The sequence below is a fragment of the Geotrypetes seraphini genome, chromosome 1 (genome assembly GCF_902459505.1).
Source record: "Geotrypetes seraphini chromosome 1, aGeoSer1.1, whole genome shotgun sequence".
NCBI lineage: Eukaryota > Metazoa > Chordata > Amphibia > Gymnophiona > Dermophiidae > Geotrypetes > Geotrypetes seraphini.
Genome location: NC_047084.1, coordinates 111,779,889 through 111,802,072, shown reverse-complemented (window position 1 = coordinate 111,802,072; position 22,184 = coordinate 111,779,889). Strand labels below are relative to the sequence as shown.

General features: G+C 41.7%; 1 protein-coding gene across 1 annotated transcript in view; it reads left to right on the top strand.

The window, feature by feature from the left end:
* Nucleotides 1-22,184, top strand: part of TESK1 (testis associated actin remodelling kinase 1) — a 217,944-nt gene that overhangs the window by 171,489 nt on the left and 24,271 nt on the right. The window contains exons 6-7 of the mRNA XM_033935785.1: nt 7,012-7,102; nt 16,165-16,248. Coding sequence (XP_033791676.1) covers nt 7,012-7,102; nt 16,165-16,248 — 175 coding nt within the window. The remainder of the gene's footprint in view (nt 1-7,011; nt 7,103-16,164; nt 16,249-22,184) is intronic.

Sequence of the window (22,184 nt, the reverse complement as noted above, 5' to 3'; positions counted from 1 at the left end):
AATTTTTACAAATGCCCTCTTGTTCTTATATGTTTTGAAAATTTGAAGAATCTATCTCTCTCTACTTTCTCTATGCCCTTCATGATCTTGTAGGTCTCTATCATGTCTCCTCTGAGTCTCCGCTTTTCCAGGGAGAAGAGCTCCAGCCTCTCCAATATTTCAGTGTATGAAAGGTTTTCCATGCCCTTAATCATTCGTGTCGCTCTCCTCTGGACCCTCTCAAGTATTGCCATATCCTTCTTAAGATACGGTGACCAATACTGAACACAGTACTCCAGGTGCGGGCGCACCATTGCCCGATACAACGGCAGGATGACTTCTTTTGTTCTGGTCGTAATACCATTTTTAATAATACCCAACATTCTGTTTGCCTTCTTCGCGGCTGCTGCGCATTGCGCCATTGGCTTCATTGTTGTATCCACCAGTACAGCCAAATCTCTTTCAAGGTTACTTCCCTCTAATACTAATCCCCCCATTTGGTAGCTGAACATCGGGTTCTTTCTCCCTATATGCATGACCTTGCATTTCCCTACATTGAATTTCATCTGCCATTTATTCGCCTACTCCTCCAGTTTGTTTAGGTCCCTTTGTAGGTCCTCACACTCTTCCGTAGTTCTAACCCTTCTACAGAGTTTAGTGTCATCCGCAAATTTTATAACTTTACATTTCGTCCCCGTTTCCAGGTCATTAATAAATACATTGAACAGCAGCGGTCCAAGTACAGACCCCTGCGGAACTCCGCTCGTGACTTTCCTCCAGCCCGAGTAGTGACCCTTCACTCCAACCCTCTGTCTCCTGCCTGCCAACCAGTGTTTGACCCATCTGTGTATGTCCCCTTCCACCCCGTGGTTCCACAGCTTCCTAAGTAGCCGCTCATGGGGTACCTTGTCAAAGGCCTTTTGGAAGTCAAGGTAAATGATGTCTACAGGTTCCCCTTTGTCCAACTGGCTGTTTACCCCCTCAAAGAAGTGCAGTAAGTTTGTTTGGCATGATCTTCCCTTGCAGAAGCCATGTTGGCTCGCTTTCATCAGCCCATTTTTTTCGATGTGCTCACAGATGCTGTCCTTTATCAGTGCTTCTACCATCTTGCCTGGAACCGATGTCAAACTTACCGGCCTATAGTTTCCCGGGTCTCCTCTTGACCTCTTTTTAAAGATAGGTGTAACATTTGCTATCTTCCAGTCCTCCGGAATCTCTCCAGTTTTCAAGGATAGGTTGCAAACTCGTTGGAGTATTCCCGCTATCTCATTTCTTAATTCTTTTAGTACCCTAGGGTGGATTCTGTCCGGGCCTGGTGATTTGTCGCTTTTCAATCTATCTATCTGTTGGAGGACATCCTAATAGCTCACCTCTATTGCTGACAGTTTTTCTTCTTGATCACCATGGAAGATCACGTCGGGTTCCGGTACACTGGATGTGTCCTCGCTTGTGAAGACTGATGAGAAGAATTTGTTTAACCTGTCGGCTACCTCTTTTTGCTCCTTTATCACTCCCTTTTTGTCTCCATCATCCAACGGTCCTACTTCCTCCCTCGCCGGTTTCTTCCCCTTAACATATCTGAAGAATGATTTGAAGTTTTTTGCCTCCCTGGCCAGCCTCTCTTCGTATTCTCTTTTCGCTCTCCTAACTATTTGATGTACAGCCTGTCGGAGGTACTCAAGCTTCTTCAGCATTATACTACCACTGTATCATCAATGTCTTAGAGCAATAGGCTGTTGAGAGCTGGTTATACCGAAACTCTATGTTGACCTGTAAAGTTTTAATTTATAATTTTTACTTCACCCAGTAATTGAAATGCTGTCCTATTTCACATCTTTACTGCAGCATCAGGCTGCCACTACGCCACCAATATTGTCGGGCAATGACCAGTCAGATGGGCTCCTGCCACTTCAAAGTTAGGCTACCACTGTATCACCAATGTTAGCTTGTGCATCAAGGTTGGACTGTGTGTGTTTTCAACATGTGTGTTCTCTACATTGCGGCAGTGTTTCCTTCCATGTTCCGCCTGTTCACCACTTTCAAAACGTGTACCAGATGCCACTTTTTTCACTACCTAACCTGGTCCAGTGCCTAGGACCAGACCGCGTGTGACATTTATGTTCTTCAGTTAGAACTGCTTCCTACTTTGGGAATGATATAGCGGAGACTAACAAGGGTAAAAAGCCTGTCGGTTGGTTCTCCACCATTTTTAACTCCGCAACAGATATTGCTATCATGCAGGATCAACTGGGTTTCTTTAATCATGCTTTCCATTGTATCACCAACGTTAACCTGTGTTTCATACAGGCATTACATTCCCTTAAAAATGTTTTCTCGTATACCTTTTCTCCTGTTTCTCATATACCGGAGGTTTGGGGTGGCTATAGGGGAAGTGGAGGCCACTACATGCTTTTTAGGATGTATTTTCCTTCATTTCTATGGTTGAACACCAGGGGCTTTTTTCCCCTTTCTTCATTCACATGTTCTCCTGTATAACGTCTGCTTCCCTCTCTGATCGACTGTTTATACTTTCTTGAATTAATTTTCTTTCTTCTGAACCCTGCATTTAGAACAGGGGTCTCAAAGTCCTTCCTTGAGAGACACAATCCAGTCAGGTTTTCAGGATTTCCCCAATGAATATGCATTGAAAGCAGTGCATGCACATAGATCTCATTCATATTCATTGGGGAAATCCTGAAAACCCGACTGGATTGCGACCCTCAAGGAGGGACTTTGAGACCCCTGATTTAGAACATTCTTGTAAGTTTTCTACTCAGAGAGATTTTGATGTTCTCCCAGGGCATTTTTTTCTGTCCTCCTTGGATTTCACTGATTGCTGCCTATATTCTACTTTCTTTTAAGGTTCCTGAAAGTTTTTCACAGGAAACTCCGGTGGGTCAATGGTTACTGTTATTGCTTCTATTTTCCACAGCTCAGGGGTTCAGATCCCGAGTATGGCCAGGTACTTTGGCTCATATTCCTTTTTTCTCTAATAACTTGGTTTTCCTCTTTCAGGACGTTAACCAATTATCTAATTTGAAGGTCGCAGGACTTTTTCGGTCTTTCTCTGATCACTTGGCCATTTTCTGGCCCACTTTTTCCACTTTCCGCATAAAGCATATAGCCTCTACAGTCCACGTGACTCCCTTTACAAGGCTTCATCTACGGATCAGCGGGTTGTTTTTGTCATCATGGATTACTCACTCTATTCTTGCTGAGCTTATTGACATGCTTTTTCCATTCATAGTTTATTTAAGTTTTGATTAAACGCTTATCCAAAAGTACAAAACATTGTACAAAGTATTTAAAAATAGCTGGGAGACGAACATTTTTAAATTATTAGACATACACGAACTAAACAAACATACTTATAACTTGAAAACAATGGGAAAAAAGGGAAGAATTACAATTTTATAGAAAGAATCCATAGAAGGAAAATACAATAGGAAAAGGGAAAAAGTTAAAAATTGCTGGAGTAGATACGTATATAAATATCAAAAGCTCTACTACGCTCAGGTATTTTAGTTCTTACAGACCATCAAGTACATATAGATTATATTGACTAGCCAAGTGGAGTGAAGTTTTTTTCTTCTTTCACTAACACTCGAAAGATTCAGAATTAGGCATTTCCTCACAGCAGTTTCTCAAAGCTGTTTCTATTCAAAAAAGTGTAATATCTTTCTGACGAACACGATCAGAAGCAATTTTTCATCTTCATGACCAGACTCTAGTTTCAGCGATTCTCCATTTCATTTCCTCTATATGGGAGACTCTGCAAGTGGATTTCGTTGCGTCCTACCTCGATGCTCACCTACCCTGTTTTTTCTGTGCCTCATTTCCTAGAAGTGGACAATCTCCGTCATACCAATCTTTCAGAAAAGCACTGAATTCCAAACTTCCAAGCCCTGACTAACTCCACCTCTAACACACTCCCACTTCCCATGCTCCTCGCTTCCCATCTGCCTATTTATTCCCACCCTAAACTTATGTTATCATCTCCCTGTACGCCTGTACTTGTAGCTGTACCCTGTAATCACTCTGTTTGCTTTCATTACTATACCGTCTTGAACTGAAAAGGTATGACGGGATATAAATAAAACTATTATTATTATTAAATTGGACGAACAAATTCCAGATGTGTATAGTCATCCCTTTCTTTTTAGACGTTTGTTCAGTTCAAGCGGGAGATTGCCACCATGATTTGTATAGCTCTTCGGTGGCTCAGACAACCTTGATTTTTCTTCTTGTTCATCTTAGTTGATGCCATACCTCTGCTAATCTTTCCATCCATTCTTCTGCAGAGTCAAGGTTCGGTCTGCATTCCAATCTTCATTTTTAGCTCCTGCAAGTTTGGTATTTCTCGAGCTGAATTCAGCTGTTCCTCATTTCATTCAGCCTATTGCATTAATATTCACAGTTTCCAGAACACCAGCCATATCACAGTGTTCCCAGCAATAATGGCCGCCATTTTTGCATTGACTGTGAAATTTGTGAAGGATTTGCACGGAGGGTCATGGTGGATTGCTTTTGATGAAAGAAGTTTTTCACCCCTGACGCAGCAAGAGCAAAACGGAGATTTCCCCGTCAGATGGGCTGCTTATCCACAAGGCCTGGGTAGTGGAGCTTGCGAATAAGCCTGATTGGAGACAGCTGGAACTTTTTTCCTTGCTCAAGTTGCAATATTTCTGACTGTGCCTCTGGACTGCAATCTTTTTTTCGCACAATGTTTGTATGTGAGATTTTGGCGTACTGGATGTGAGGCTGCTACTGTGCCTCTTTTCACTGCTGTTTTTGATATAGTGAAGACACATAAGTGGAGTTTGTTTTAGCCATATGAAGCTTAATTGAGGCTTTTTCTCCACTTTTTTTCAGACTGTGGTTGTATGCGTGATGTGTGAGTAGCCTTGCAGTGTCCCATAAGACCCTTGAATGTTCTATTTAGGGCGTATTTTGAGGTAAATGGTCTATTTCTGCTCGTCCTCTAATTCCTAGATTATGAAAGATTTTTCAGTGTACAACCACCTTTTAGTGGAATGGGATCTCAATGTGGTTCCTGTCCACTTATGGAAGCTACATTTAAGAACATAAGAACATAAGAAGTTGCCTCCGCTGGGTCAGACCAAAGATCCATCATGCCCAGCAGTCCGCACCCGCAGTGGCCCATCAGGTCCATGACCTGTCAGTGGTCCCTGAACTCATCCTATAACCTATCACTACTTCTATCTGTACCTCTTAATCCCCTTATCCTTCAGGAATTTATCCAAACCCACTTTGAATCCCTGTATCGTGTTCTGTTCAATCACAGCCTCCGGGAGTGCGTTCCATGTGTCCACCACTCTCTGGGTGAAGAAGAACTTCCTGGCATTGGTTTTAAACCTGTCCCCTTTCAGTTTCTCCGAGTGCCCCCTTGTACTTGTTGTTCCCCACAGTCTGAAGAATCTGTCCCTATCTACCTTATCTATGCCTTTCAGGATCTTGAAAGTTTCTATCATGTCTTCTATAAGTCTCCGCTTTTCCAGGGAGAACAGCCCCAGCTTTTCCAGCCTGTCAGCATATGAAAAGTTTTCCATACCTCTTATCATTTTCGTCGCTCTTCTCTGGACCCCCTCAAGTATTGCCATGTCTTCCGTTTTTTCCTCCTTGAAAAGTTTTCTTTCTCATCTCTCTTGCACTTCTGCCAGTCGAGTTGAATGGACTTGAACCATGAGTTTCGGATCCACTTTTTACAGTGTTCCTTCCACGGCAACATTGTGTTTCACACTCATTCCAAGTTCTTATCAATAATTGTCACTGAATTCAAACTTCTTCTTATAGCTTATCACTGATTTTTATTCCAATCAATCAATTGTGCTAACAGTATGTTTGCCAAGTCTTATTCTATTCTAGCAGAATCAATTCTTCATACTACATACTGCAAACAAGCATTAGCTGCTTCTTTGCAGAAGACTATCTTAACAATCATCTCTACAACTTTTTGTCTCTTTCTACATTAACAAGTTGAACCATCCTGTTTTCAGGGGATTAGTATCTCTGCATGCATCTTGTTTTCTTATATTTGGACCGGGCTGCAATTAGAGAGTCGAGTTACAGCCCTTCAAAGGTTCGATTTTGGCGGTTTCAGTATTTTTTCTCAATCTTTTTGATTGACAGAATAGATGAAGCCACTCTTTTTCTTCTTGGTTCTGGAACTTTTGGCCTCTCAGTATTTCTACAAGGCCAGCACTCCCACCATCCCATTCTGGTTAGCTTGGAGGTCATCCATATGTGAGGTCACCCATATTGGAGGTCACCCATACAATATGCTGCCTGCTTGTCCTGGGATAAAGCACAGTTACTTACCGTAACAGGTGTTATCCGGGGACAGCAGGCAAATATTCACACATCCCACCTACCTCCCCTGGTTGGCTTCTGAGGGGACGCGCGTCCTACATCAGGTGGGAAGGCATTCGTGCATGCGCGGTGCAGTCAGTCGCAAACTTTATAAAGTTCTTCAAGCAAGAATGCTTGTGCAGCTGTCCGCATCGGGGCTCTGTGGATGACGTCACCCATACGTGAGAATATCTGCCTGTTTTAGTAAGTAACTTTGCTATCCCCCTCCCTTTTCCCGCACATGTTGTCATCACGTCAATGTCTGTGCATGCGCAGAGGCCCTCCAGGCACAGCCCCGAACTCGGAGTCAGAGATAGAAGGTTTGTGTTGGGGGTGGGGCCAGGTAGCCTCCTTTTTTTAAAAAAAGAGGAAATCTGATAACCCTACCCACAATGAATATGCATGAGAGGCCTTTGCATGCACTACTTCTTTTCTATGCAAATCTCTCTCATGCATATTCATTGCGGGTATCTTGAAAACCCAATTGACCAGGTGGTCCCTGAGGACTGAGTTGAAAACCACTGCTCTAGAGCACAGTCCATGGTGTGTGTGATCTGAAGGCAGTATTCTGTCATATAATGTGTTTAACCCTTTCATTCCCTCTCTGCAAGACAGATGGTATTTTGCCTATAGGTGTGAATATATCTCTTTTTCCCCTTGCAGTGAAGGAATGGAAGCTGAGCCCCTGGCTGTGGTCGGTTCTCCCTACTGGATGGCCCCGGAGGTGCTAAGAGGAGAACATTACAACGAGAAGGTAATTCAGACTGCCTTACAGTACTTGGACTATTTATTTCTTTCAAAAACTTACTTTATAATTTTTATTGTTTTAGAAAATTTCTTTTTTTTTAAAGTTTCAAGTTTATTAGGATTTTATATACCGCCTATCAAGATTATCTAAGCGGTTTTTACAATCAGGTACTCAAGCATTTTCCCTCTCTGTCCCGGTGGGCTCACAATCTATCTAACGTACCTGTAGCTATGGAGGATTAAGTGACTTGCCCAGGGTCACAAGGAGCAGCGCGGGGTTTGAACCCACAACCCCAGGGTGCTGAGGCTGTAGATCCAACCACTGCGCCACACACTCCTAAAGTTCTTTATTCATTTTCAAATCCATCAACAAGTGCATTATACTCAATCAAACAGAAAATTTTAACAAGTCACTTGACAATCTTATTTATATTCTTTAAAATATATATCTATAAAAGAAACCCCCCCACCCCCATTTATTAATAATAACATATTTGTCAATTATTATCTTTCCACTCCCACCCACCCCTATTTCTTATCTAATATCTAGGTGTTTAAGATGTCTGATCATTAGAATAAATAATCAATGGCCCCCAAATCTTTTTAAACTTATTATAATTCCCCTGTTGCATGGCAAACACCCTTTCCATTTTATAAATATGACATACTGAATTCCACCAAAAGGTATAATTAAGCTTCGTATAGTCCTTCCAATTTCCAGTAATCTGTTGAATGGCAACCCCTGTCAATATTAATAAAAGTTTATTATTATCTGCAGAAATTGGGCTTTTGAATCTCATTGATGTACCAAATAAAATAGTATCATATGAAAGGGCAACATGATTTTCTAATAATGAATTAATTTGAGACCAAATTAGTTTCCAGAAGGCATTTATATAGGGACAGAAAAAAATTAAGTGATCTAATGTCCCAGCTTCTAAACCACAATGCCAGCATCTATTAGACCTAGAGCTATCCAACTTCTGTAAACGAACTGGGGTCCATAAAGCTCTATGCAATAAAAAGAACCAGGTTTGCCTCATAGATGCTGCCCTTGTAGTTTTTATTCTCCAAGACCAAAAACGTGGCCATTGAGAGGCAGAAATTTGGTGCCCGATCTCAATGCTCCAAATATCTCTAAGAACAGTTTTTTGTTTTTTATTCAAATACCCATATAACAATTTATACCACTGTGCGGCTTGACTACCCAAGAAATCCGCCTGGAAGCATAGGAATTCCAAACTATACTGAGAATTAAGAACTTTCCATTCAGGGAACCCTTCCTGAACAGCCTGCTTCAACTGCAACCATTTAAAATATTGTGACTTATTTAAACCATATTTATGTTGCAATTGTGAAAAACTAAGCAGTGACCCATTTAGAATAACATCATTTAAAGTTCGTATACCTGCAATAATCCAATGCTTCCAAACGATTTTAAATCCGCCAATTTTGATCTTGGAGTTCACCCAAATGGATTGATTTAATGATTTAGAGATTGGGTCTGGTGATAAATTACTAACGTAACGTAAGGTCTTCCATGTGTCAAGCAAAATTCTATTATCTTTATATTTCCTGGGAAAATTTATACTAATAAGATGAGACAAATGTAAAGGAAATAGGAGCCGCCATTCTAAATATAACCAATCGGGAACATTTTCCATAAGGTCTGGGAGGATCCAATACATACCCTGTCTTAAAATATAGGCTTGATGGTACCTATAAAAATTTGGAAAATTTACCCCTCTCTCCACAATTGTCTTTTGTAGAAATACTAAAGCAATTCTAGGTCTTTTACCCAACCAAACAAATTTAGTAAGAATACCATTTAACTTTTTGTAAAATGACCCCTGGAAAAAAATTGGTATCATACTCATTTGATAGCAAACCACAGGCAATATCATAATTTTGATTGTTTGAACTCTTCCCCACCAGGAAAGATGTAAAGGATTCCATTGATCACACATCTCTGTTATTTTCTTTAATAAAATTTTTTTATTCTCCTTCACTGTGTCTTCAATTGTAGAATAGTGTTAGGAGGGAGGGTGGGTTATGGGTGTATATATATATATATATATACAATTGTTATTATCTTGATGGATTTATCAAGTGTTGTTTTTGAGCCTATGTATGATCTTTATTGTACACTTGTTGAATGATTAAAAAAGAATAAAGAACTTTAAAAAAAAAAATAACAATACCTAAGTATTTTAATCCATCTTCTTTCCAGATAAATGAGTATGAATCAAATAGTCCTCTGGTACAGTGAACATTAAGCGGGAGAACTTCAGACTTACTCCAATTAATCTTATATTCAGAAAATTTACCAAACTTCTCTATTAATTCAAGTAAACATGGAATGGTAATTTCTGGTTCCCTCAAATAAAGCAGAATATCATCCGCATAAGCAGAAAGTTTAAATTCCCAATTTGAATAAGGAATTCCTCATATCCCCTTAGCCTGTTTAATAGCTATTAACAAGGGTTCAAGAACAACATCAAAAAGCAAAGGAGATAAAGGACAACCTTGTCTAACTCCCCTTAGCAAGTTAAATCTATCTGACATATTATTATTATTAATATATAATCTTGCACCAGGAGAGCTATACAATGTCTGAATCATTTGAATGAAACCAGAACCCATACCAAACCATTCTAAAGCCTGATACATAAAAGTCCACTCTACTCTATCAAAGGCTTTTTCTGCGTCCAAAGACACCAAGAAAGCCGGATCATTCATACTTTTTGTTAAATTTAGAGAGTGAAAAGCTAATCTAGTATTATTTGAAGAGTGTCTCTTAGCAACAAATCCTGTTTGGTGAGTATCAATAATAAAAGGAAGAGCTTTAGCCAAACGTAAGGCTAATATTTTAGCTATAAGTTTCCCATCCACATTTATTAATGAAATAGGCCTGTAGTTTGAAACCAAAGTAGAATCTCTATTTGGTTTTGGTAAGACAATAATCAAAGAATCAGCCATAGTACTTGATATACAACCTTTATTCAGTTGATATTGACACAAATTTAATAAATATGGTAATAAAGTACTTTGAAATGTTTTATAAAACTCAACAGTATACCCATCACCACCTGGAGCGGATCCAACTCTAAGAGACTTCAATGCTAATTCTAACTCTTTTAAGGATATAGGATCTTCTAAACTTCTTTTTATATGATCAGGAACCTTTGGTCCATTAAGTAAATTTAAAAATTCTAAACCATCCTGTTCTTTATTTTCATAAGATTCCGAAGAATACAGATCCTTATAAAAATCAAGAAATTGCTTCAAGATATGTTCGATTTTAGTGTGTGTACCTCCTTGCATATCTTTAGTTGCAATAATTTTAGTTTTTCTCTTTTTTGCTTTAAGAAAATTTGCTAATAATCTCCCTGCTCTATTTGAATTACCATAATACTGTGCTTGCTGAGAGAACAAGTCTTTCCTTACAAATTGAGAAGATATCTCATTATATTTAGCTTTTGCTTTTAATAATTTTTGTAAAATATCTTGTTCCCACTTCTCAATTAATTTATTTTCCAGTTCTTTAATTTCTTTTTCTAAATCAACAAATTGTTTTTTAAGTTGCTTTTTATTATATGCCGAGTAAGAAATAACATTCCCCCTCATAGTTACTTTAAAAGCATCCCATAATGTCTCAATATTTATGTCTTCAGAAATATTAATTTGGAAAAATTCAATCATCTTCAATTTAAAATCGTCAATAAAATTTGAATCAGCAAGCAAAGCATTATCAAATCTCCATACTGGTTTAGAATAAACTTGTTCATCAGAATGCAATTCAATCCACACACCACCATGATCAAATATTACAATAGGATCTATATTTGCTTTCTCCACACTCTGAGCTATACTATTAAAACAAATATATAATCAATTCTTGAAAAAGATTTATGGACTTATGAGCAAAAAGAAAATTCTCGATCATTAAAATGAAGAATATGCCATATATCAACTAAATCACAAGATTGTATCAAATTATCTAACCCTAACGACTTTAGAATTTTGCTTGGTCTTTTATCCATAATTGGATCCATTACAGCATTGAAATCTCCAGCCACTACTAAATTAGAAGCAGCCAGTGGTAGTAATAACTGCTGTATACTTTTAAAAAACTCCATTTGATTCAAATTCGGAGCGTACACATTAAATAAATCCAGGGCAGTATTTCCCAAAACCATTTTAACATGTATCCACCTTCCTAAAGGGTCCAAAGCTATTAATTTAAAATCTGCTATACATTTCCTGCTTACTAGAATAGCAACCCCTGCCTTTTTCCCCACAGCTGAGGCAAACAAACATTTAGAGACCCAACCTCCCACCAGTTTCTTAGATTCTATCATCGACAGATGTGTCTCTTGAATAAGACAAACATTCGCATTCTGCTTCTGAAGGAAAACTAATATTTTCTTTCTCTTGATTGGATGATTTAGGCCATTGACATTTAAAGAAAAAACCTTAATACCCATTTAAACTTCTAATTAGAAACCAATATATAATTATGAAATGATTGAAATGATCAGACATCATCACACCTAATAAGTATATCCCTTCTTTATTTAAAAATTCATTGCCCCTAATTCCATCAAATCCCCAACCCCACCTCCCACCCCAAATATTTAATAATTGTGTAAACTTGGCAACACACATATTAGATCAGGCCATAATAAGCTCCAGAAAGACCATCTTAAAATCAACATTCTAAATAAAGTCACAAAAATAAATTTAATATCTAATCATTTATATCTCAATTATTTAACTCACTAGCACATGTTCCAATATTCATTCTTCAAATTTATACTTAAGATTTATCTATAAATCCTTATACCTCATTTAATTACCCTACCCACTGAATTATACATCACATATTAAATCTAAATAAATTAATAGTATTCCTCTCTCAATCTTAAATTTAATATAATAAATATTAAAATAAATTCCAATATACATGGATTATTGAACATTACTTAAATCCATTCTAAGAATTTAAATTGATCTCCCAGTATCCTTATCCCCTTAAAACATCACAAGAACAACCCTTCTATTTCTAAAATTACAAATTTTGTACTTACATAAATAATAAAATAATATTTATTAAATCACCTCAATTTCTATTTTCCATACCTTATATAACTCTCCAAAATCCATTAATGTTATACAGAAATATCATCCTTAAATCTTTATAATTTAGACAAGTTTATATTTAATTGAAAATATTTATTAAATATCTCAACCTAAAATGTAAGTTAATTCCAAGCTACTTCCCTTTTTTTTTTTAAACCACCAAGGCTCTTTTATACTATTGCAACATAAGATCCCATAAAATATTATTAATTTAAATAACTGAATAGCCAGAATATGCAGTATGTATATTGTCAGGAACAATGGAATATTCCTTCCCCTCTCCTCCATATCCTTTTCTCTCTTCAGTCTTCCATTCCTCTTCACTAGTTAATCCAAGTCCGATCTATGACCCCTTTAGCTGTCCTCTTCTACAGTCAATTCCTCTTCACCCGATGGCCATATATCCTGAAAACCAAGGAATGCACCCCTTATGCACTCCCCTATCAAATTCTCCTTGTCACAAAAAAACTTTGCTGAAAATCAATGAAAGTCATGTGACCACCAAAACAACCCTCTCACTTCCCGGAACTCATGTGATGGTTTAAAGTAACAACTCCTTTCCCATATAAATCCGGGAAAGCGAATTTCGCTGATTTCTTCATTAACTCTCAATTGTCAGAAATCCTTGTTACTAATTTCCATGACATCCGCAATCCTCTTCACCCGATGGCCGTATATATTAAACCTCCGAGGAAAGCACTCCATATGCATTCCTACAACATCCTCACTGCCTTTAATAAATCTGTTGCCAATTTATTAAGCAACATGTGATTGCCATGACAACCATCTCGTTTCCCGGATCTATGTAATGATCTAAAGCAGTGGTTCCCAACCCTGTCCTGGAGGAACACCAGGCCAATTGGGTTTTCAGGCTAGCCCTAATGAATATGCATGAAGCAAATTTGCATGCCTATCACTTCCATCATATGCAAATCTCTCTCATGCATATTCATTAGGGCTAGCCTGAAAACCCGATTGGCCTGGTGTTCCTCCAGGACAGGGTTGGGAATCACTGATCTAAAGAATCAGTTCCTCCCCCATGTAATTCTGGGAAAACGAGTTCCGGAAATACCTTCGCTGTCATTCAGTTGCCAAAGTTCTTTGTCTTTATCTTCCTCAATCTTCACAACCGCCATGACATCAGTGCCACATCCCTTCAAATTCCCATCCAATCAATCCACTCTGCTGAATTTCCAAACCAATTTGCGACAAAACTCCAAAACTGCCATGTTAAGCCTACTATCATGTCCGTATATCAACCCCACATTCTTCCAAGCACATAAGGTGAATGTACCATATTAGAGTTACCAAAATTCCAATTTAGAATGTTTACTCCCATTTTATACTCTGTTTGCAGGGACCATTGAGATGAACCATTTTGAATGAAGCTTTAAAATGTTCTATTTCGTTACTTTTGTAAGTCCATATACATACTCCATTTACTTCATGTCCATATTCCTTCAGATGTCATCCTCTTTACATTCCTCCCAAAAACAAGATACTCCTAATATAAAAATATTAAAGTATAACTTTCTTTTTTTTTTTTTTTTTAATAATTGCAGCACTATTATAAATTCTCTAAGCAGGGATTATAATGACATTGGCTGTTCCTGCTCATGGATGAAGTTTTGTAGTTCTTCCGGATCATTAAAAGTTAAAGATTTGTTACCCACAGTAACTTTCATGATCGCAGGGTAAACTAACCCATATTTAGCTCCTATCTCTCTCAATTGGAGTCAGATCCAGAAACCTTTTCCTTTTTAATGCTGTGTTTCTTGCAAAATATGGCACAAAATGTATATGAGCATCTTGATATTTTAAACTTTTATTCTGCTTAGCCAGTTGAAAAACCTCAATAACCTGTTGATGCCTTAACAGTTTAAAAATTAGTGGCCGAGGTCCCCTCTGCTTTTCTGATCTTCTCGCAGGAATTCTGTGCGCTCTTTCCACTTCTATAGGAAACTTTGATTTCAGCGGAAGTATTTTAGGCAGTAAATTTTCAATAAAGGATATCGCATTTCCTTTTTCTGCCCCTTCCGGTAGCCCTAGCAAACGCAAATTACTCCTCCTCTCACGATTTGAACAATCTTCCAGCTCTCGGGTGAGTAATTCAATTTTTTTCCTGTCCGTTTTGCCAAGGCTAATTTCTGTTTCCACCTCAGTCATTCCCTCTTCAATGTTATGTGCTTTCATTTCCAACATATCCATTTTCTTATTTAATGTCAAAACCTTTTCAGTTAAATAAGAACATAAGAAGGTGCCTCCGCTGGGACAGACCAGAGGTCCATCCTGCCCAGCGGTCAGCTCACGCGGCGGCCCACCAGACCTATCGCCTGAACAGTGGTCCCAGACTAATTTTGTAACTTACCTCTAGTCCTCTAATCATTAACCTTTTTCTCTGTACTCGACACAATCTGCTTAATCTCCTTTAACTCCTTCATTACCTCCATATCCCCACTCTTTGGAGCCGTCTCTTGATCTGTCTTCGCTCTTTTACTACTTCCAGATAATGTGAAATCATTTTTATTTTGTTTTCCCGTCGCCATCACTTCTTCTTATCTGACTCTAGCGCACAAAATATTCAAATTTAACAAATTTTCTGTGAATTTTAAAACTTTCAAATTCTTTCACCACAGAGCTTCTTTACTACCCGACTTTACTCATGCGTGCCCAAGCCACGCCCTATTTCAAAAACTTAGATTCCGCTTATACCTAAGGTACTCAAGCATTTTTTCAGCTTGTCCAGGGCTTCTCCATAACCTGTACACCTACACCATTTTCAACAGTGCTTTCTCCACAGGAGGAGTCTCCCAGCTGTATTTGGCACTCCTGCAGCATTCCTTATATCCTCTCCTGCTGGAAGAAGCTAGAACTGCAGGAGGCTTGATTTTTCCACCAAACCTGTCCTGGAAGCCCGACAGCCAGTCGAGTTTTCAAGATGTCTTCAGTAAATGATCATGAGATATGGAGCTTTCTCTGTAAGCAAATTTGTCTCATTGTGGATATCCTGAAAGCCTGGTTGGCTGGGGCTGCAGGAACTGTGAGCACCATCACTCCCCGATTCAGCTGTTCACCTTGCCAGAGGTTTCAGAGCCTAGAGGCTGATGTGATACTTCCTCTGTCAAAGTCACAGACCCTAAATTGTGCTAGTGAGTGACATGAGGACAAAGATTCATCCCCGTCCCCTCACCATCCCCGCATTGGCATCTTTCTCCTCTCCTTCCTTCTATCTCTCCCCCCTCTGTGGTCTGCACCTGAGGCGGACCTCTCCTCCGCTTCCCCCCCCCCCCCTTGGTACACCACTGCAGGACAGCTTTGTTCTGGTGCACTGTTGGCTTCCTAGAATAGGAATTGATGTCAGAAAGGGCAAAAGACCGGCACAACTGACAGCGTGCCAGAGGAGAGTGGCCCTGTGTGTTTTGCTTCTTGAAACTGGAAGTGAGTGACCATTTGAAATCTGTGGGTGATGCTCATAAAAGTATGAGTGATCACTCAAGCACTCACCTTAGAGAGAACATAGCCCTCTGGAGACCTGCCTTATGGTCCTAGTGGTCTAGTGGCAACTTCGAGGACAAGAAAGAACCCTGTCTTTTAACAATACTTCCACGAATCTTGCGAGGCTGCCCCATGAAGTCTTGACAGCCATTTTAAATAAAACAGTGGCGGCTAAAGCAGCAGCAAGAGGCAAAAAAGGGTGAGGTTCTTTCCTGTTCCCGAAGAGGCCACTAGACCATCAGGACCATAAGATAGGTCTCAGAAGAGCCAGCGGAGGCTTGGGGGCAAGATGTCATGATTTCCCCAACATTGCTGGGATACTGAGGTATCGGTCCCCGCTCCTGTGGTACCATGATAACTGCGGTATTACTGTGTTAACGGTTACCGTGTCATCAGTGATGCTTGACTCTCATCCTGCTCTGTTTCCTTCAGGCAGACGTATTTGCTTATGGAATCATCTTGTGTGAAGTCATAGCCCGGATCCCAGCTGACCCCGACTATCTCCCTCGCACTGAGGTAAGACCCAATACTGTTGCACACACATTATCCCCTCCCTAGGGGGTGCTGTCGCCAAACTTTGAGACTGAAAAGTAGAATATCAAGTGAGGCTGACGTGGGGGGAGCCCTCTCGTACATGGATGCACCCTAGAAGAAGTCATGTCAGCAGTCCCTGCATACGCTCCCTACAAAGATCCATGCAACCACTGTGTATACACCAGTGACCCCCTGTAAGAATCCACAATATCAGCACCCACATTCACCCTTAAATACAGCTAGGCTGTTTGTTCAGTTTTAATGCAAGAGAATCAATGGACTTGTGTGTTTAATGTACAGTGCTGCGTGTGTCTGCTAGTGCTTTAGAAATAATAAATAGGAGTAAATGGGGTGGGTCTCAGTCATAAAGTACTAACTCCCTTCATGAGGGACTGGGGGGTGTAGGTGTGCACTTCACATTTCAGGTGTGTGTCTGTGCCCTTCACTTCTCAAGCCTTGTCTAGAAAAGTCTGAGCATAACAGAGCTGGCTGAATGCATGCCTGCCAAGAAATGTAAGGTCATGCATCTCGGAAATGGAAATCCATGCAGAACTTGCACCTTGAATGGAGAAACTTTGACCAAGACTACAGCAGAACGAGACTTGGGAGTGATCATCAGTGCAGACATGAAGACTGCTACTCAAGTGGAGAAGGCTTCATCTAAGGCACGGCAGATGATGGGTTGTATCAAGAGAAGTTTCGTCAACAGGAAGCCTGAGGTCATGATGCCATTATACAGAGTCATGGTGAGACCTCATCTAGAATACTGTGTGCAATTTTGGAGGCCACATTACCGTAAAGATGTGCTCAGAATTGAGTCGGTTCAGCGGATGGCCACCAGGATGGTCTCGGGGCTAAAGGGTCTCTCGTACGAAGAGAGACTGAACAAATTGCAGCTCTATTCTCTCGAGAAGCGTAGGGAGAGGGGAGACATGATTGAGACATTTAAGTACATCACGGGACGGGTCGAGGTGGAAGAAGATATCTTTCTTCTCAAAGGACCCTCGAACACAAGAGGACATCCACTCAAACTCAGGGGAGGGAAGTTTCGTGGAGACGTCAGGAAGTACTTCTTCACGGAACGAGTGATAGAGCATTGGAACAAGCTTCCAGTACAGGTGATCGAGGCCCGCAGTATCCCAGACTTCAAGAATAAATGGGATACCTATGTGGGATCACTGCGAGAGTCATACCAATGAATAGGGTCAGTAGAGTTAAGGGGGCCAGTAGACTTAAAAGGGGGTCAATGGTATGGGCAGACTTGATGGGCTGTAGCCCTTATCTGCCGTCATCTTTCTATGTTTCTACATGTGATGAAGTGCCACGTTCTTCAATGATTTAGTGAACTGTTTGCCTGATTCATTCATGTGATCTTGAGCCAGTCAAAACTCGTTCCATGAGCTGCTGAGGCTTGGGAGACGTGTAGAGGGGCACCATGTTCATTGTAGTGGGGGTACCTAATTCCGTGGCTGTGTTGAGCAGTGCCCAGGAGTTTTTGGTGGTACTGCAGTAGAGGAAGGAAGTATGGGGTGGGGGGCTTGTTTCTGGGAGCTGCAGTATTGAAGTCTTTGTTTGCCTCTGCTTTTGAGGAACACTTCCCAGCAGAACTGCACATACGAAGCATTTTAAGAATCTGACCACAGCCAAGTATTCCATATCAGCATCAAAGGTCAGCTCTGCTTCAGTGTAGGATCTTTCCTTTGTGACTCAGAAGGCATTGAGGGAAGGGTGGAGAGAACTGTGTTCAGTTTCATTTATCTGATTTACAGCAAGAACTGTCTTGGGCGTGTGGCTCCTCCTGCTTGTGGCTGCATATGTGGGAGTTCTGATCGATAGGTCGATGAAGCCGTCCGCGCAATTTGCGGCAGCGGCAAAAAGGGAGAACAGAATGCTAAGAATGATAAAGAAGGGGATCACAAACACATCGGTGAAGGTTATCATTCTGCTGTACCGGGCCATGGTGCGTCCTCACCTGAAGTAATGTGTCCAGCACTGCTCACCGTACATGAAGAAGGAAACGGTACTACTCGAAAGGGTCCAAAGAAGAGCAACTAAGATGGTTAAGGGGCTGGGAGAGTTGCCGTACAGTGAAAGATTAGAGAAACTGGGCCTCTTCTCCCTCGAACAGAGGAGATTGAGAGGGGACATGATCAAAACAATCAAGGTACTGAAAGGGATAGACTTAGTAGATAAGGACAGGTTGTTTACCCTCTCCAAGGTAGGGAGAATGAGAGGGCACTCTCTAAAGTTAAAAGGGGATAGATTCTGTACAAATGTAAGGAAGTTCTTCTTCACCCAGAGAGTGGTAGAAAACTGGAACGCTCTTTCGGAGTCTGTTATAGGGGAAAACACCCTCCAGGGATTCAAGACTAAGTTGGACAAGTTCCTGCTAAACTGGAACATACGCAGGTAAGACTGATCTCAGTTAGGGCACTGGTCTTTGACCTAAGGGCCGCTGCGTGAGCGGACTGCTGGACACAATGGACCACTGGTCTGACCCAGCAGTGGCAGTTCTTATGTACAGAAAGGGTGGTAGATGCGTGGAATAGTCTCCCGGTAGAGCTGGTGGAGACAGAGACTGTGCCTGAAATCAAGAAGTCTGGGAGAGACACGTGGAGGGGCATAATAAAAAAAACCAAAAACGTCTAAGTCCCCTTTTGACCTAAGGCCCTAATCGTTGAAAGTAGAATCAGGGAAAATGTCCATTATTTTAAAAAAAACATCCAAAAGGAGGCTTTTTTTGATAATGGCCTGCCTCTACGTTCAGCTGTTTAAACGCCCAGACCACCATTAAGTCTAAACTTACACCATATAATCAACCTAATGTCCCAAACGCCCAAAGCAAGGGCTTTTAGGTGAAGGAGGGGCCAGTCCTTCACCTAAAAGCTGGATTATGTAACCAGTGTCTGTCAAAAAGAACACTGGTTACAGAATCCCCCCCACCCCAGCAACGATCGGGCCAGGAGGGAGCCCAAGTCCTCCTGGCCCGGCGACTGCCGACACCCCAGCAACGATCGGGCCAGGAGAGAGCCAAAGACTTCCTGGCCCGGCGACCCCCTGGTGCCTGAAGGCGATCGGGCCAGGAGGGAGCCCAAGCCCTCCTGGCCAGACAACCCCCTTACCTCCCACCCCCACTAAGATACGGGCAGGAGGGATCCCAGGCCCTCCTGCCCTCGATGCACCCCCTCCCACGATCGCCCCCCGAACCCCTGATTGGCCCCCCACCTGCCGACCTGTGAGCCCCCTCCGACTCCCCCCCCACCTCCAATCCCCCTCCACGTACCTGTGAAAATAGTTGGCCAGACGGATGGGTCCCAAGCCCGTCCATCTGGCAGGCCTGCAATCCCTTGAATGGCGGGCCTTAGGGCCTGATTGGCCCAGGTGGCTCAAACCCTGCCCACAGGTGGGGCCTGAGGCGCCTGGGCCAACCGGAATCGGCCCAGTAGCCTTAGGCCCCTCCTGTGGGCAGGGCCTTTAGGCACATGGACCGGGGTGGGGGTTGCCTGGGCAGGAGGGCTTGGGCTCCCTCTTGTCCGATCTTATCGAGAGGGGGGGTGATGCATCACGGCAGGAAAGATTGGCTATCTTCCCTGCTGCGATGTGATCACCCCTCTACCCGAACTGCCACAAACCGCGGCAGGAGAGATTGGGCATCTCTCCTGCCGCGATTCGAGGAAGTTCAGGTAGAGGGGTGATCGCCATCTCGGCAGGGGAGATGAGCCATCTCTCCTGCCGCGATGGTTGCTGTGGAGTGGTGGGTAAGTTGCCGGGCCGTTGAGCTGATCATGGCAGCTGCCATCTGCTCAGCGGGCCCTTTTTCGGCACATATCTGTTTTGTCTTGGTCTAAGTCAAAACATATAAGTGCCGACTAGGCAACCTGTCAAAATCTTTGGTTATACCTGCTATACGCCTAGGTCTAGGTTGGCCCACCTCCCGCCCTTTACCGTCCTCTAAAAACGCCTCTTTTTGCTCTATGCGTTTAGAGGCAGGGGAAAGGCCTAAGCTGGTTTTAGATACATCTAAAACCTGCTTTGGTTATGGGTACTTGGATGATCAGGCTTTTTGATCGTCCAAGTACCCTAGGCCACTTTTTAGATTTTTTTTTTTTTTTTTAATTATGAGTCCCATGGGATATCTGAGAGAGAGGAAGAGATAATGGTTGCTGTGGATGGGCAGACTGGATGGGCCATTTGGCCTTTATCTGTCATCAAGTTTCTATGTTTCTAAAAAGACGAGGGGTGGAGTTGCTGAAGGGAAGGGAGAGAGATGTTGGACCCATGAAAGGGGGAGGTTAGAGGGAAGGGAGAGAGGCACTGGACCCATCGGAGATATGCTGGAGGTAAGGCAGGGAGGTGCTAGACTTGTGAGGGGGGCTTTTAGAGGGTAGAGAGAGAGGTACTGGACCCTTAGAGGGGCTGCTGGAGAGAAAGGAGAGAGAGAGGTGCTGGACCTATGAAGGGTGAGGCTGGAAGGAAAGGAGAGAGTTGCTGGATTTGCAGGTGGGAAGGTAAAGAGAAATACTGAACCAAGGAAGAGGAAATGAAATTCTGAGCACAAAGGAAGGGAGAATTGTAGGGCAGATAATCCAGATGCTGGATTGGGGAAGGAAGAGAGAGGGAGAGAAGCTGGATGGGGTGGGGGTCAGAGAGGAGAGAGTCACATTGGCATAGGGGAGGAAGAGAGGGGAGAAGCTGGACACAAGGAAGTAAACTGAGTGTGGCTTCTTTGGATTTTGTTCAATATTTTTGGTCAGCTATTCTGGCATTATCCTAGGACAAGGAAGAAGCATAATTCTTATATGTGGGTGACATCATCCACCGCGCAAGTGCCTTCCCACCTTCATTTTCCGTGGAGTGAGTCATTTTCTGACTGAATTCTGTTCAGTTTGCTTTGCGGAAAGGCACTCGCGCATGTGCTGTGTTGGGCTGTCCGTACTGGGGCTCTGTGGATGACGTCACCCACACGTGAGAATATGCTACATGTGACATTATCTGCCTGCTGTCCCTAGATAACACCTGTTACAGAAAGTAACTGTGCTTTTTTGATTGTGTGTGTGTGTGTAACGGAGGTATTCTGTTAGCATAAATTTTCTATGTAGTATTTATTATTTAATCATTTCTATACCACTTATATCCTAAGTGGTTTACATCATATTTCCCTATCTGTCCCGGCGGGCTCAAACTCTATCTAGTGTAGCTGGAGCAATGAGAGGATTAAGTGACTTGCCCAGGGTCTCAAGGAGCAGCGAGGGATTTGAACCCACAACCTCAGGGTTCTAAGGCTGTAGTTCTAACCACTGCACCACACACAGTTTTCCTGGTAGTGAAGGGGATTTTGTTAATCCTTGTTCTGTATTATTGTTTGTGATTTATAAACTTATAGGTGTAAGGAATATTGTTCCTTTTTATACTTTAATAAAATGATTTAAATATAAAATCATAACTGAGGCTTATGTGGATGGAATCAGACTGAGCTTGCTGGAACTGAGACAGAGCTTACGGGGATGGAGCAAACTTTGTACCCATGTCAGACATTCATCTTAGTCCATCCACATTATGCTCCCAAATTAAAATCAATAAACCAGATAGACAATTACAGTACTTGTGTATCCAGCTTTAGAAGAGCGCATGTGTTCACAAGCATATAAAAGAACAAAAATGGTCCGTTTCTTCTTGTTGGCCTTCGTCTGTGTGTGGGGTTTTTTGTTTTTTTGTTTACAAGGACCTTCAATACCACTGTTTACTAAGATAATGGAAGGTTGGGTTGCAATAGAACGGACAGAATATTTGGACAAATTTGACTGGTTTCAGCACCAAGACCTTGCTTTGAGGTCAGAATGCCATATTAATGCAATGTGATCTCTCTAGTGCCTTTGACCTTGTTGATCATAATTTACAAAATTGGAGTTTAGAGGGTC